Source organism: Syngnathoides biaculeatus, chromosome 10, assembly GCF_019802595.1.
Source record: "Syngnathoides biaculeatus isolate LvHL_M chromosome 10, ASM1980259v1, whole genome shotgun sequence".
Lineage (NCBI taxonomy): Eukaryota > Metazoa > Chordata > Actinopteri > Syngnathiformes > Syngnathidae > Syngnathoides > Syngnathoides biaculeatus.
Window position 1 is genome coordinate 15,415,387 of NC_084649.1, and position 16,436 is coordinate 15,431,822.

Genomic DNA, 16,436 nt, shown 5'->3' on the forward strand with positions numbered 1-16,436 from the left:
CTATCAGAACAAGTGTATTTTAAAATTATTACCTGTGACCGCGTCGATTTTTTTTTTAACCTGTGACGTCATTTCAAATTTTAATGCGAAGCGTAAATCGAGGAGTTGAGGTGTTGGGTGTGTATCTGACTCATACCGTCACCGCAACCGTCCTAAGCAACGAACCTTTCCAATCATGGAGATTAAAAGGTGTAAAAGAAGGTTGGTATCAAAACGGGTTGTCCGCTTGTGTGGTTTTAAATGACGACAGGTGCTTCATACAGTTTGGCTCCAGTTGCTAAGCTGCTTCCGAGCAGGCTAAAGGGCTAGCATGGTTCACCTAGCAGGTCCCACACGCGAGCTAATTGTTAAGACAGCGACATTGCTAACCAGCTAACAGTTCCTCTGAGCACTAACATTGTATCGTGTATATTTTAGTTGGAAACGCGTGGGGGTTATCGATAAAGCTATGAAAGTATGGCTAGTAATGATGACGTCAGAATCGTGCTTTATGGGACTGGGGGGGGGGGGCATCTCCCATTGGCTAGCTGTCATACAATAACAGCTAACCTGTGGCTAAACATCGAACTACTACTGAGCACTCTTTATTTTTTTCCAGAATCACTTGTTAGCTGGTTGGACCCTCTTGAGTGAGACTAGGAAATACTTTTTTTTGTATTGCTACAGCTAATGATATATGCACTAGCATCCTCTCACTGAGTATTTAATTGACTACAAGACCTGTGGCAATTTTTCTGTCCTTACAAAAATAGCGATGCTCACATTGACGCAGCGATTTTACTTTGTGTTTGTTATTGTCGTTTCCCGTTGTAAGAACAAAAGTGCACTATTGCTGCCAATAATACACAACACATTACAAAAGTTTAAACTAATACAAAAATAATTGAAAAATCACTTCTATTACTTTTGTAACAGAATTCTGGCATATTGTGCAGAGTATACACACGATCTTTTTTATCAGGTTGAATATAAGAAAAATAACAGAACAAAAATGTTTGTTCTGACTGCTCTTATTCTCTACAATGTTGAATAACTTTTGAAACAAGCAATGTGTGAGCTTCAGGTTGCTTCCCAATTGACCTACGTTTCATTATACGTCACAGCAGTGATTTCCAACCTTTATAGAGCCAAGGCACATATTTTACAATTGAAAAATCCCACGGCACACCAACAAAAGTAAATGTCACCAAAAATGGATCGATTAGTTACTGTATGTACTTCCTGCCATCTAATAGAAGAGGATTTTTTTGTTCTGTCTGTCATTGTGCCTCACTGGCATAAATAGATAAAGATACATTATTTCTTGGAATAAATGTTTTTTTAGCAATGACATAAAATTGGATAACTTCCCCCGGCACACCTATAGAGCGCTCACGGCACACTAATGTACACCGGCACACTGTTTGGGAATCATTGCGTCACAACTCGGCCCAACTCGGGATACAGTACATAATTCTTTGTGAATTGTAAATATTAAACAGTTTTCACATTTACCATTTTCCAAGTAGATCTGGGAGGGAAAAAAAAACACTCTTAACACATCCCCACAGTATAGGATAATTGCTCAGGATAATATTTAAGAGCCACGTGACAAATTGGTCTTTGCTGACTTTGATTGGAATGGTGTAATGCTCAGATTTATACAGATTATTAGTAAGTGTGTACCCCATTTATTATGATGAGTTGGTGAACTGTGGCCAGAACAATGAGGTTTGATTTGTGTTCTCTCACTACTTACTCAGATCCTGCCATCATTAAGAAATTGCCAAATGGCAGATTAGAGCTTCACCTGACGACCTAACAATGCCTTATATGTGAAAAGAATGGGAGGAAGTGGATCCAAAAACAAAGGCGCCTGGCCTTTCTCAGGCAGCGGGGCAGGAGGTGACTCTGCCGGGAATGGCAACGAGCAGTCGGTGGCCCGCCTCAAATGTCCCAGGAACGCGACGCCCTTTGTTTTTACCAGGAGGAGGTAAACGCAATGCGTATAACGCTTTGTTGCAAAGTGATAAATAAGTTGTTATTGGTTACAGTGGAACCTCCAAAGCTGTAAAACCTGGAATAGGCCAATCGAGTACTTTGCACAATCCTTAGAGAGACTTTGTGAGAGAGCATTATTATTTTTCTCCTTTTTTGCCTTCATTGAATGGAAACAGGAGCGGCCATGAAGCTAAATGTGAGAATAAACATAAAACCAGATACAGTTAACCTGAGAATTACTCAATATTGATGATGATTATGATGAATTTTACTTGTGTTTTATTGTTATGTATGAGGGCGGTACGGTGGAGCACTGGTTAGAGTGTTGGCCTCACAGTTCTGAGGATTGGGGGTAAATTCCCGGCCTCAACTGTGTGGAGTTTGCATGTTCCCCCCGTGTCTGCGTGGGTTTCCTCCGGGAAGTCCGGTTTCCTCCCACGTTCCAAAAACATGCAACATTAATTGGACACTAAATTGCCCCTAGGTGTGATAGTGAGTGCGGCTGTTTGTCTCAATGTGCCCTGCGATTGTCTGGCAACCAGTTCAGGGTGTACCCTGCCTCCTGCCCGTTGACAGCTGGGATAGGCTCCAGCACTTCCGCGACGCTTGTGGGGATAAGCAGTTAAGAAAATTGATGGATGGATGGATGGATGAGTTGCACGTTTGAATTTTGTTGAATGTAACCTGTGTTGGCAGCTCACTCTACTACGACGAGGACGGCGATCTTGCCCACGAATTCTACGAAGAGACGGTGGTGACAAAAAATGGGCAGAAAAAGTCCAAATTGAAGAGGATTCAAAAGAATCTCATTCCACAGGTGCGCTCAAAAAAAGTGTTGGCTAGTAAAGTGTTATTGAACAGTAATTTAAACTAGGAAGTCTAATTTCTGTTGCGTTTGTGCCTGATTGCGAAGTTCTGAAGCTAGATCTTTTGATCTGAAGCTCAATGGAAATGCAATAGAATTAATAAAATGTTAAATGTTGGCTCTGTACGTGTACATTTTAAATGACAAGTGTAAGCTGTCAACTTTCTTAGACTGCTGGTGAGCAATCTAGCTAGCCCACGCTTACCTTTGGAAGTCCGGTAAGATGGTAAATTACCCCAGCAAGTCACCCACAGCTTTTTGTTTTACGTACAACATTTTCAGTGCTGCTACATTTGTCTCGGGAATAAACCCAAAGGTGTTTTCCCCGAGTGACATCACATATGATTGTCTCAAAATTCTGTGTGTGTGTGTGGGTTGGCTGGGGGGATAATGGGGCTGTAACGTTAACTACAAAGATTGCCTGCTCTATTTGTCTCGTTACCATGTCACTCATTATTGAAACATTTTAATAACTTTTTAAAGAAACTACCAAATCTGCCAATCTGTCTGTCTATCTATCTACCGTAATCTCTCTGTCAAATTCCATCTTTTCTATCTATTGTACTGTGAAATAGTACTGGCTTTCATGTCATATTTTTCAATAGTTTCCCCAGTTAAATGTGTTTTTCCAAAAAATATCAGACAAATATAAGGGAACTTAAAATGCTGTTTTTAAATGGTGATTTATTTAGTAAGAAAATACATCTATTCAAAGTTTCCTGGCCCAGTGTGGAAAAACTAATGGCCCTCTAAACCTAATAACTGGTTGAACCATCCTCAGCAGCAACAACTGAAATGAAGCATTTTCAGTAAGTGGCAATGAGTTTTTCCACATCTCTGTGGACATACTTTCACGCAATCTTCCTTACAGAAATCATTGTTTGAACTCAACAAAAATTGAGTTTTTTTCCAAGCATGAAGAGCATTATTAAAGGGGAAATCCACTGGTTTGCATAAACAATGTATCCAATAGGTCATGTAATATGTACCCTATTTTGACAATGTGATGTTAAATCCTCTCTCATTTAATAGTGTTTCAAGAAGATTTTTTTGAATTACGAATTTTCAGGGGCGCTGCCATTTTCGCGAGTCACATGATCTACGTGTGCGGATGTGACGTGTTACGTGCCGCAACAAAGGTTCGATTACATGGGACACCATTAATGCCCAGCGCTGATTTCTCAGACTTATCCTCATCTGATGAAGAAATAGCAGCATCGATTGATCGGGCAGACAGAGGAATACTTCCATACACAGCCGCTCACGGCACAGCCATGGCACAGCAAAATAGAGTACAGCTCCGGGGCTCGCCAGGGATCTGCGAGCTTGCTCCTTGGCGAGCCATCTTACGGCTATGTATGGACGTATTCCTCTGTCTTCACGATCAACCAATACTGCTATTTCTTCATAAAATGAGGATAAATTCGAGAAATCAGCGCCGGGCATAAATGGTGTCCCATGTAATCGAGCCTTTGTTGCGGCACGTAACACGTCACATCCGCGCACGTAGATCATGTGACTCACGAAAATGGCAGGGCCCCTGAAAATTCACAAGTGTCAATGAAAATCTTCTCAAAACACCATTAAATGAGAGGATTAACATTACATTTTCAAGATACAGTACATATTACATGACCGATTGGATACATTTTTAATCCAAACCATTGGAATTTCCCTTTAAAGTCATGCCACTGCATTTCAATCACATTCAGGTCAAGACTTTGACTTGGCTGCTCCAAAACCTTCATTTTGTCTTTATATACCAATCAGAAGCTGCTCATGAAGTCTGATAATGATCCAAATGCAGAACACAAGTGCACTGCAATTTAAGGATACAAACTGATGGGTAAACATTCTGCTTCTAGATTTTCTGTTAAAGTGCTGAATTAATTCATGGTTCCATCAGTTACGTTCTCCAGGTCCTATAAGAGAAAAGCTGTCTAAGAGCATCACACTCTTACCACCATTTTTGACAGTTGGTATGATCTGAAACCTTGTGCTACACTTACACCAGCTGTAATGAGACACACATTCCAAAAAGCTCAACTTTCATCTAATAATATTCTCCCAAAAGTCCTGGCATTCATTCACAATCATCTCTATTTGCCAAGTATGTTAGAAACACGCAAGGGATTCATCTCTGGTAGTTGGAGATGATCTAATATGACATCCATGACGACAACAGTCAATTGAGACGTAAGACATTGTGGTAACTGTCCGATGCTTTTTTTTTTTTCCCAAAAATAAAGCAAAACTGTTAGTTTCAGTGAGCCGTAGTTTTTGCCGTACAACTCTGCCACGGATTCCATTTTCGCCTTGTGTGCTCTTTATTGTGTTGTGAACCTTAAGTGAGCCTGCAGTTCTTTAGAAGTTGTTGTGAGTTCCTTTTTGACCTCCCGCATGAGTCATTGCTGTTCTCTTGGCATAATCTTTGTAGGCTGGACACTCCTGGGAAGGTACACCACTCTTACATGTTTTCTCCATGTGGGGGTAATAGCTCTCCTTATGGGTCGCTGGAATGCTAAAGCTTTAGAAATTGCTTTTCTGTAAGTCTTTCCAGGCTTCTTGACTCTTCTGCAAATTCTTTGAATCATGACATTTTGTCAAATTGAGAGGAGCCAGATGAGGTGGCTCAAGCATCTAATTAGAATTCCTCCTCAACACCTCCCTGGTGAGGTGTTCTGGGATGTCCCACCAGGAGGCAACCCCGGGGTTGACCCAGGATACGCTGGAGTGACTGATATTTAGATCTGTTTGATGATCTTGAACAATAGAGTGGGGAATTGTTGCAAAAATATGAGAATTTGAGAACGGGGCCAGTACTTTTCCACATCACTCTTATCTACCGACCTATGTCTGTATTCAATTACTTTGTTTAATAAAAATGGATGAAATGCTAACTTATAACAAGATAGAGACCTGTGTAGTGAAAGTGCTTGATAAGGATTAATCATAACGCCATGGATTCATTTACTATTTCGAATGGTACTGGTGAAATGCAACCACGTTAGCGTGATGTTTCTCTTCTTTTTTTAGGGGATCGTGAAGCTGCAGCATCCCTGTATTCACGTAGACTTCCCCATTGTCCTCTGTGAGGTGTGAAGGGTCTTTTTTTTTTTCCTCATATGAAGAATGGCGCCCACTCCTCCTTTTGACCGAAAAGAGGTCAGATCCGACTGAGTGTGCGGGTTAAAAAATAATCAACGTTGGTCTGGAGAAACAAAAAATCCAATGCAAAGAGACATATTGTTATGTCATTGACATAAAGCTAGTTCAGATGTTCATTGCCCATCTGATATGTAAACAAACTTTAGAGTGGACAGATTATTGTAAATTGATGTTTTAATGGCTTGCACACAAGTCTGAAGTACCTGCCCACCCATTAAGTGTGTTATTACACAACCAAGGTAATGTTTTTGTGAGATGCCTGTTTCCGAAAATGTTTTGGTGTCATAATTTTCCCAATATCACCCCTACGCCAGGTGTCTTTCCCCATGAGTTGGGAGTTTGATTGTGAAGTTCTGCAATTTCCGTGCAGTTACCATGGAAGCGCTATCATCTCAAATCCAAACGCTAAACAGAGCTGCAGAGATGCCAGTGTGTAATTTGGCTTGTTGATGATGAAGTAGTGCTTCCAAAAGTGGAAATGCAGAATTTTTATGGATGCTTGCTTTGTTTTATTTGCCACCCCCAAGCTCCTCACTCTTCTTGGTCGTGACAAAAGCTGTACTCGGCATTGAGGCCATAATGGAAAAAACGGGCTATTTTCAGAGCACCAAAAAAGTGGATGAAAAGTATGCAATATTTTTTCATTCTTTGGGTATTTTGACAAAAGCTTGTCGGAGACATCTTAAGACCACTGGGAAAATAGGCATATTCTGTCATTATTATCTGTCCATATGATCTTTCCTTTGAAAACAACACATCAAACTATGCTGTATTTCTACCCTGGGGTGTTATTTGTGCAGAAATAAAAAAAGGGGGGGGGGGTAATTGTTAGGGCCACGCTGAAAATAGGAAAAAAGATGGTCAAATTATGAGGGGAAAAAGCAGTGTAGAGGAGAACATGTTGTAATATAGCGGGAATTAGGTTTATTTTTGTTTTTTATGAAGAAAAAAAAGATATGAGAATAAAGGTGTGAATGTCCAAATTCCCATGGCAATATAAACGAGAGAACTGAGAGAAACAGCTGTTGTCTCTAATCTTTAGAGGCTTGGTTGGTCTTAGTCATACCATTATCTTTTTTGTTTTAATATTTACTCGTTCTTGTAAAAAAAAAAAAAAAATCCCCAATTTTCCCTTATGACCCTAAACATTTTCATAATTATTCTAGTATGACTTATTTTACAGTGGTGCCTTTAGACACGGGTGATATGTTTCAACATACGAGTTGTCGTTGCTTTGACTTGCAAGCAAATATTAATGTTGCTCCCAGTTGAAGTTTACTGTCAAAACAAAGAGAATTATGCATTGTCTATTTAAAACTCATTAAAGCTCAGAGCTCACTTTAAATATAATGCTAATTCGTTACTGGAAACACCATAGACAGGTTAATGAATAGTATGCATGTATGTGGCAGTGTTACTAAGCAACATACATATATTTGAACCCAAGCGGTTCAAGGGCACGTGTAGACGGACCAAATAACATGACCCACCGGCATATATTCTTTATCTTCTGTGAAAAACACCTAACATGAGTGCATCTTACTGACTCAGGGGAGTTGTGACACTTGGATTTGTGTCTGCATGACTGTATTATGCTGCCCCGCAGCCCCCGCGCCAGTAGCCAAGTATAATTCTTTGTAATTCTGTCAAGCACTTGGTTTTTATTAAGTATAGGGTCATTTTCCTTATTAAAAAGATGTTTTTGGGGTCCAACTTGAATTGATTGCATTCATATTTATGTCAATGGGGAAAGATAATGTGAGATTTTAAGTTACAGGCAAGCTCAAACAATAAATTAAACTCGTATCTCTAGGCACCATTGTAGTTTGTCTTTATTTCATAAAATGACAACTTTCTAAAGTAAAAATACCATTTTATTCTTGTATTATCTGTAATATTGAGACTTCTTGTAATTAACATAACATGTTATTGTATAGTATTTCCTCTAGTTTATAAAATTCAAAATCAAAGTTTTTTCCTTTAAATAAAAAAACAAAGCCTTCTCATGCTGAAATTTGTGTTAATAGTACAAGTTTATTTTCATAACTATTTTTGTTGTAAAAATTGTTCTACTAGGGGTCTTCACAAAATTAGATATTTAGTGATATGTAATCTGAATATTTGGACTTCTCATAGTACATCTTTCTGCTTGTAATATTTTGATTTTTTTTCTTCTTTTCAGCGCGGCTCCATAGTCGCTTTTACAAAACAGCAGTGGAAATTCGTGTCTGCCTTTAGTGAGACGCACAGACGTAGCAAGTGTCTGGGTGTATGTATCTATGTGTGTGTGCACGCGCACGGGGGAGTTTTTCAGCAGGACAGCGAGCGATGTTTTATCGTAATAAACATTCCGTATGTGAGCCTTTCTCAGTCACGTGAGCTCAGACCTGCACTAGTGAAAACGATGCACTGTAAATAATTCCGATGTATTAGTTGGAAATACTTGAATAAATAGTTTTCTGAACTGAATTTCTTGAGTTTGGACACTTTGCTCTCTATACTCACCACTCTATAATGGATCAATATAATGTGAGACAAAATGGGAGTTTTTTTTTGGCAAGAAGAAAATGTAATTTGCAAACTTTGGCACTAGGTAGAGCACCTACTTTTTAATTGTGTTTTCATCTCCTGGCACAGAGGGAAAAAAAAGTAAAAAGTTTTACAGGCGTTTGAACTCTTATTGATGCACAATGTTGATTTTTCTCTCGGGTTAGTTACTTTTCTCATAGTTGTCCTCCAATTCTCTTGCTGCCTCATTTATGGCAAAAGAAGCGGAGTGCACCCTGGTCCACTTCTTGCCCCAGCTGACGTTTGGCCAAGGGGGTTCCCTTGCTTCTCTTACCCAAAAATTGCTAGGGCAACCAATCCAGGGTCTACCCTGCTTTCCCACCAAACCCTTGAAAAACCCTTGCCTTTAGTTAAAATTCAGTTGCGCCAACTGGTCCAAGGTCCCGCTTCTCTGGCCAAAAGTCATCTTTGTTAACTAGTCCATAATGTACCCCATTTCCCTTTACTGAAGTCAACAAGGGCAACCAGTCCAGAATCACTCCTCTTAACTGACAGCCAAGGCAAAGAGTCCAGGCTGTACCCTACCTCTCTTACCAGAATTCGACTGGAACAAGCAATCCAGGGTGTACCCTACTTCTCTCACCAGAAGTCAGCTGGACCAGTCCTAGTTGTATTTCTCAGCCCAAAGTCAGCTTTGGCAATCACCCTAGGGGCTACACCACTTCTCTCACCAAACATCAGTCGAGGCAACCAGTCCAGGGTGAGGTTGACTTCTCCTTCCAAAAGTTAGCTGGGACAACTAGTCCAGGGTAAGGATCGGCATCTCTGCAAAGGTCAGGAGGGGTGATCAGTCCAAGATGTATCCCACTTCACTCAGCAAACATCAGCCGAAGCCACAAGTCCGGGGCGTACGCCGCTTCTCTCGCCAAAAGTCTAACAGGGAAGGGCAGTCCTATCTGGAGAGGAATAATAATGGATGTTTAACAAAGTGCAACTCCCAAAGAGAGTTTCAATGAATAGGGTCTGTTTCCCACCTCGACTGTAGATGGCAGCAGCAATCCCATTTCAACAAACTTCATGACAGAGGTGCTTGCTTCCTCTCTTAATAACGATCCTCTGCTATTGTGCCTTCCGTGTAATTATAGGGCCCAAGTCACGCATCAGGACTACAACCATGACAATTTGTGGCCTTGTCGTCACCGCATTGGCAGCGCACCAGCACTTAATAGCAATGTAAACATATTCAGAGGCCTTTTTCGTGGACAATAAATGGGCTGGTGTTCTTTTCCAGTCCTCGCGTGCTGTCTGTAATTGTGTGGAATGCGGTTGGGTGTGTTCCGGTGCCAGAGGTCACTCGCTTTAATGCGTTTCCTGTGTTTCTCTTTTGATGTGCTGTGATCCCGGAGAGATTTGGAGAAGATAAACCCCTCTCCTTTTGGGCCACCCAGCGTTATCGCTTTGAATAAGGGTTCTTATAAATCATATCTGACAGCATTACTAGAAGAACTGCTTGTGGGGCTGACACTGCTCATTGGGAGAAACTGAAAAAGGGTTAGTTGATAATCATCTTGCGTTTAAATTATGTTACCAGTGTTGTCATGTAATGTTGGGTTAGCCGAACAGTAACCGAACTGCAACTTTTTTCCGCTCTCAGGCTATTTTGTCCAAAAATGAGAAGAGCGCATTTAAAATAATAAGAGGGGAGGACCTTGACGAGAGTCGCGATGGGGAAATTTGCAGTGGATTAATGGTGTGCTTTAATGCATAATCTTCAAAATGTGATTGAATACATTCTTCTTCTTCTTTTCCTTTCGGCTTGTCCCGTGAGGGGTCGCCACAGCATGTCATCTTTTTCTACATAAGCCTATCTCATGCATCCTTTTCTCTAACACCCTCTGTCCTCATGTCCTCCCTCACAACATCCATCAAGCTTTTCTTTGGTCTTCCTCTCGTTCTTTTGCCTGGCAGCTCCATCCTCAGCACCCTTCTACCAATATACTCATTCTCTCGCCTCTGGACATGTCCAAACCATCGAAGTCTGCTCTCTCAGACCTTGTCTCCAAAACATTCAACTTTGGCTGTCCCTCTAATGAGCTCAAGCTAATCCTATCCAAACTGTTCACACCAAGTGAGAATCTCAGCATCTTCATTTCTGCTACCTCTTCTTGTTCTGCTTCCTGTTGTTTCTTCAGAGCCACCGTCTCTAATTCGTACATCATAGCCGGCCTCACCACTGTTTTGTAAACTTTGCCCTTCATCCTAGCAGACACTCTTCTTTCACATAACACACCAGACACCTTCCGCCAGCTGTTCCACCCCGATTGGACCCATTTCTTCACTTCCTTACCACACTCACGATTGCTCTGCATTGTTGACCCCAAGTATTTGAAGTCGTCCACCCTCGCTATCGCTTCTCCCTGGAGCTTCACTCTTCCCCCTCTGTCCCTCCCATTCATGCACATATATTCTGCCTTACTTCAGCTAATCTCTATTCCTCTCCTCTCCAGTGGGTGCCTCCATCTTTCTAATTGTTCGTCCGCCTGCTCCCTGCTTCCACTGCATATGACAATATCATCTGCGAACATCATGGTCCAAGGGGATTCCAGTCTAACCTCATCTGTCAGCCTATCCATTACCACTGCAAATAGAAGGGGCTCAGAGCTGATCCCTGATGCAGTCCCACCTCCACCTTAAATTCCTCTGTCACACCTAAGGCACACCTCACCATTGTTCTGCTGCCATTATACATGTCTAACCTCATCTGTCAGCCTATCCATGACTACAGCAAACAGGAAGGGGCCCAGAGCAGAAAATTGAATGGGAATAAGAAAAAAATTAAACTAAACAGGGTATCAAATAATGAAAAAAAATCAATAATTAAAAATAACCAAGCATTCAATTAAATGTAAATACTGTTAAATAATTTAAAATGTAAGTAAATAAATCACTATATAATTAAAATGATATTAAATACAGTTCCCAAAAAAGTTCATTTGATATTCTAATGATAAAAAAATATTTTGTAAATTGTATAATTGTGATTCACTAAATATATATACTCAAAGTCCATTCTATAAATTTGAAAATGCTGTAATTATTTTCAACTAGATAAACAGCTATTAGTTGAAATGTTAAGTAAACAAAAAGCCATTAAAGTTAATAATGTAGCTGGGGTTCAAATCCCAGCCCCGCCTGTGTGGAGTTTGCATGTTCTCCACGTGCCTGTGTGGGTTTTCTGTGGGCACTCGGGTTTCCTCCCACATCCCAAACACTGGCATGGTAGGTTGACAAAAGACTGCCCGTAGGTATGAGTGTCAATGGTTGTTTGCTTCTACAGTGTGTGCCCTGCAATTGGCTGGCAACTAGTTCAGAGTGTACTCTGTCTCCTGCCCAAAGATAGCCGGATGTTGACTTATGCTGTGAAAGGATATCTGTCAGGTAGCCTGGTTTTGTGGTAATATGAGAGGAATTCACAAAGTGTTTTATTTCAAGTACATTAGATTTTTAAAGAAGACATAAGAAATGACGGTTTCTAGGTTTTTGACAGTTCGGGCCTGATTCCCCTCAGTGGATGAGTCCCTCACACAAATGCATTCCATCGCAATCAAAGAGTGGTGCGGCCACAAAGTGAAGGTGCCGGGGTGTGTGCGCCCCGTTTCCCCGCTATTGTTTTGACTTCCTGCCTTTTGCTGATGTCACGTTCGGGAAGCGGAGGTCAAAAGAGGAGGCGCAGCCCCCTGAGGGGAAGCGAGCAACCATTGCTTTGTTCCCTTTCCCAGCCCGATTCCATTCATACGAACACTTTCCTAAAGCACACTCTCACCGGGAGGGAGCCCCGACGACACTTCTGGTGAGTCAGCACGGGTTTATGAAACAAATGGCGGAAAACATTTCACTTCCTTCTCATGTGCAATCCTAAATTCCTCTTGCTGCAGCTTTTCTGTGTGATTTCTTAAGTGATGGCTGAGAACATTGTCAAACAATAATAACTGCTTCCCTTATCAATGCAAAAGTTCCTTGAAACAAAGGGAGTCAAATTAAGAATTTAATTAGAAATGAAACGTCAGGTAATGAATTAAAATCTATGAAAAAATTGAAAATGAAATGATATACAAAATGAATCTGAAAAAATACTCATTTCAAAATCCCTTCAATAATGAAATCATATTAAAGGTCAAGTGTCATCCCTATAAACATTCTAAAAATAGATATTATAATGAAAAATACAAATAACATTATTCACTTCAATGTCCATACGAAAAATAAATATGAGCGGAGAGCGCGTCATCCACGCGCAAAGTTGCGGAAGTGTCATTTGACGACATCCAAGTGGTCACCGTATTGGCTGCATCCCCCGTCCGTGACGTCACCCCGGACATTCGCCATTGAAAACAGGCTGTGGATCCTACTATGGGAGACGAACATGCCCCTTCTGACACGGAAGCTCTTTTCGAAGAAGAGAACATCACACAACCGAGTGAAGTTACCAGGGCAATATTACCCTATTGTTTCGAGCCATATTCAGATGATATGCGATCACGGGCAAACTGCCTCCCCATCCGATACACTTCCGCGGCGGAGATGAGCTATCGCAGTCTGGCACCGCGACGAGCCACCCCAGCTAACAAGGCCGGCGACCGGGGTGGCTCATTTTCGGCGCCAAGGTAGTTTATCATGGCCCCGAGCCGGGCTGCTTCACGCCGTTGTTCATAGCCGCTGCCGTCCACAATGAACAACACCGCCGAGCTGGGGCGCTTTACGACGCAGCTGAGTGCGGAATTGTTGGCAGCGTTGTTCAAAGCCGCCGCCGTCTGCAAGCCCGGCGCGCAGCCTTCGCCGAAGCCATGACCAGCGTACACGGCGCCTTGGCCGGGGTGGCTCATTTTCGGCGCCGAGGTGGCTTATCATGCTGCCGAGCTAGGCCGCTTTACGGCGTTGTCGTCGCACGTGGCTAAGTGCTCCATTGTCGGAAGCGTTGTTCATAGCCGCTGCCGTCCGTGAGCTGACGCGGCAGCTTTTGCTGGCGAGGAGACGCAGCAGCTTTCGCTGGCGAGCCCGACGCCGTCCAACGCGCACATCGACACATTTAGCAACATTTAACCCGCGAAGATGTCGTCCATTGCACAGGTGCAATCCATTTTTCACAACGATTATGGTATATTATGAGAGATGGATTACGTGGTCTGCCCCAAACTATTATATTTTTTAGTAGCTGTATAAACACCTACCTGTCATTTGGAACCCACGAACCTCTCGTCCTTTGCACCCGTGGGATCCATTTTTTCACGATGAACCGGGTCTCTTGTAAACTTATGAAGGGTAAATCCATCCTCCCGAGTGTTCGAGCAATGTCCAGCAATGCAACGAGCCGGCATTTTGGCAAACACAAAGGAACAACGAGCTACCTTCCCGGAGGTAAAACTAATGGAAACAAACGAGTCCACTTGAGTGTGGTCCTGCCATGTACGTCACTTCCTGCTTCATGTCGAAAACCAATCCCTCGAGAGGATTTTCATGGTGGGAGTTGTGTACGTCTAAATCATGTTTTGTGGTGAAAAAACGCATGTGTCCATGTCGGCTGCCGTTTTTTCATTAATAACATACTAAAAATCGTGCATTTCATGACAGTGGCCCTTTAAATTAAGGTGTGGTTGTAAGTGCAATTGTTGTCTTTCTCTTTGTGCCCTGCGATTGGCTGGCAAGCAGTTCAGGGTGTGCCCCGCCTCCTACCCGAAGATAGCTGGGATTGGCTCCTGCGCTCCCGTGACACTCGCAAGGATAAGCGACTCAGAAAGTGGATGGCTGGATAAAATATTCACAATTAACCTTTTTGTCCTACAGAGTGAGGAGTTTCTTCTAGGCCGTTTCGCCGTGCATGCTAAAGCCACAATACAGAACCTACAACCGAACGACAGACATACAGTAAAGACTAGCAATTGTCCATCAAACCATACAAAGTACTCGAGTCAAAAAAACACCGGTAAAGTTACAAGATAGATAATGAATGGATAAATAAAGACCATTATGTTGGCTTCATTTGAACTTCCCCACAGACACACGACGCACACACTTGCTCATCTGCTGTCATTGCCGGCCTCTGGGCATTCAGGGTGTGCATAACACATGCCTGCTGTCACAAAACAGAGGTGGCAAAACGGTAAACACTTAAGTCGCCCGTGTGCAAAAGAAAACCATAAAAAGCGAAAAAGAAACCTAATTATAGAGTAATAAAACTGGTAGGAAATCTAAAAAAAAAGAAGCCATTCTGAAGCCCGTTTTCTCATTTATTGACTGTATTTCTGTCGGGTTTTGCAGGGAAGCACATGTGTTTTTTACACCACTTTTCCTTTGTGCCTCTTGTTGGTCGATAGAGTCCACTCTCTTAGCTCACGTCGCTTTCGCTTAAGTGAGGCCCTCAGAGTGCTGCTTCCGCCACAAATTGCAGACGGCCCGGAGACGCCCGACCGAGCGTGCAGTGAGCGCAGCAGCAATCAAGATTTTGACTCTTTTCAGATCCCGCATGTACGCTTTTCATATTAAGATGGATTGCTCAGACTGCGCAGTACATGGAAGCATTTGGAACATTTTAACCAATTAGCTGGGATAGGCTCCAGTACTCCCCGCGACCCTCGTGAGGATAGGCGGCTCAGAAAATAGATGGATGGATGAGCAACACCACACATGTGCATCTCCAAATTGCAAGTAGCCCTGTTCTGTCAAGAGCGGCACGGTGGAGCTACTGGTTGGAGGGTTAGCCTCACAGTTCTGAGGACAATGGTTCAAATCTTGGGCCCGCCTGTGTGGAGTTTGCATGTTCGTCCTGTGCCTGCATGGGCTTTCTCGGGGAACTTTCCTTCCACATCCCAAAAACATGCAACATTAATTGGACACTCTAAATTGGGCCGAGCTGTGATTGTGAGTGTGGCTGTTTGTCTCCGTGTGCCCTGTGATTGGCTGGCAAGCAGTTCAGGGTGTACCCTCCTCCTGCCCGTTGACAGCTGGGATAGGCTGCAGCACTCCTGCGACGCTTGTGAGGATAAGCGGCGAAGAAAATTGATGGATGGATAAGCAGTTGTACATCTCATCCGGAGATGTAGCAATGATGTTGGTGGGCCACAGTGTATCGTCTGTCAGTGTATCGCATCTCCAAAATGTCTACTTTTCACAAAACCACAAAAAGCCATCTTGGTTGACTTCCAAACAGTGCATTGTTCAAGTTATTATTATGCCTTATACTGCTATTATGTACCACTGCGTACCAACATCAACAACACACCGCCCTGAAATCAAGTTCCGTTGCTCGTTTATTATGCTAAAAATATCACCAATTTATTTCACTGCCATTGACTAAAATTGTAGGATGCATCACTGGCGCCATCCGTCCACTTCAAAGTATGCGATAAATAAAACAATGACATGACAATGCAGTGCAATAGGCGGGAATGAATCTGCAAACACATGCTACCTTTCTGTATGACACGCTTCCTTCTGCACTAGTGCATTTCAGCTATCAATTTTTTCACAAAACTGCCTTACTTAAAGGGGCTTCAAACAGTTTTCCGTGTATTGTATGGTTTCTAAAGACTGTACACAAAATGTAGTATTACTTTGTGACTGAATTCCACCCCAACAATGATGATGTCCATTTTTTTTTTACCTCATCTATGAATAACCTGGCCTATCTTGTTTCAATTATTCAAAAAATGTTCTTGCCCTGGAGCTCGATGTCCCTCCTGCAATAGGATCAATTCAGTTTCCCTTAAAGGGCCACTGTCATGAAATGCATGGTTTTTAGTATGTTATTAATGGAAAAAAAACAGCAGCCGACATGGACCCATGCGTTTTTTCACCACAAAACATGATTTTGACATATACAGCTTTTTCTAACTCCCGCCTTGAAAATCCTCTCGAAAAA

General features: G+C 42.3%; 1 protein-coding gene across 3 annotated transcripts; it reads left to right on the forward strand.

Moving 5' to 3' along the window:
* Positions 1 to 54: 54 nt before the first annotated feature.
* LOC133507323 (tumor suppressor candidate 2-like) lies at positions 55 to 8,432 on the forward strand. Of its 3 annotated transcripts, XR_009796797.1 has the most exons (5): positions 55 to 201; positions 1,743 to 1,972; positions 2,677 to 2,797; positions 5,882 to 6,010; positions 8,196 to 8,432. XR_009796797.1 is itself a non-coding variant. In XM_061832247.1 (4 exons), exons 2-4 carry the CDS (start codon positions 1,824 to 1,826, stop codon positions 5,945 to 5,947), a joined length of 336 nt encoding a protein of 111 aa, XP_061688231.1. In that variant the 5' UTR covers positions 55 to 201; positions 1,743 to 1,823; the 3' UTR covers positions 5,948 to 8,432. The 3 variants fall into 3 exon arrangements, 2 of the variants coding, with proteins under 2 accessions (XP_061688231.1, XP_061688232.1); XM_061832247.1 differs by having other exon boundaries at positions 5,882 to 8,432; XM_061832248.1 differs by lacking the exon at positions 55 to 201 and adding an exon at positions 558 to 1,653 and having other exon boundaries at positions 5,882 to 8,432.
* Positions 8,433 to 16,436: the final 8,004 nt, after the last annotated feature.

Coding starts and splice junctions, on each gene's coding strand:
- LOC133507323 (XM_061832247.1), top strand. CDS start 1,824: ATGGGAGGAAGTGGATCCAAAAACAAAGGCGCCTGGCCTTTCTCAGGC. Junction 1,973..2,676: donor TTTGTTTTTACCAGGAGGAG/GTAAACGCAATG, acceptor CTGTGTTGGCAG/CTCACTCTACTACGACGAGG. Junction 2,798..5,881: donor AAAAGAATCTCATTCCACAG/GTGCGCTCAAAA, acceptor TTCTTTTTTTAG/GGGATCGTGAAGCTGCAGCA.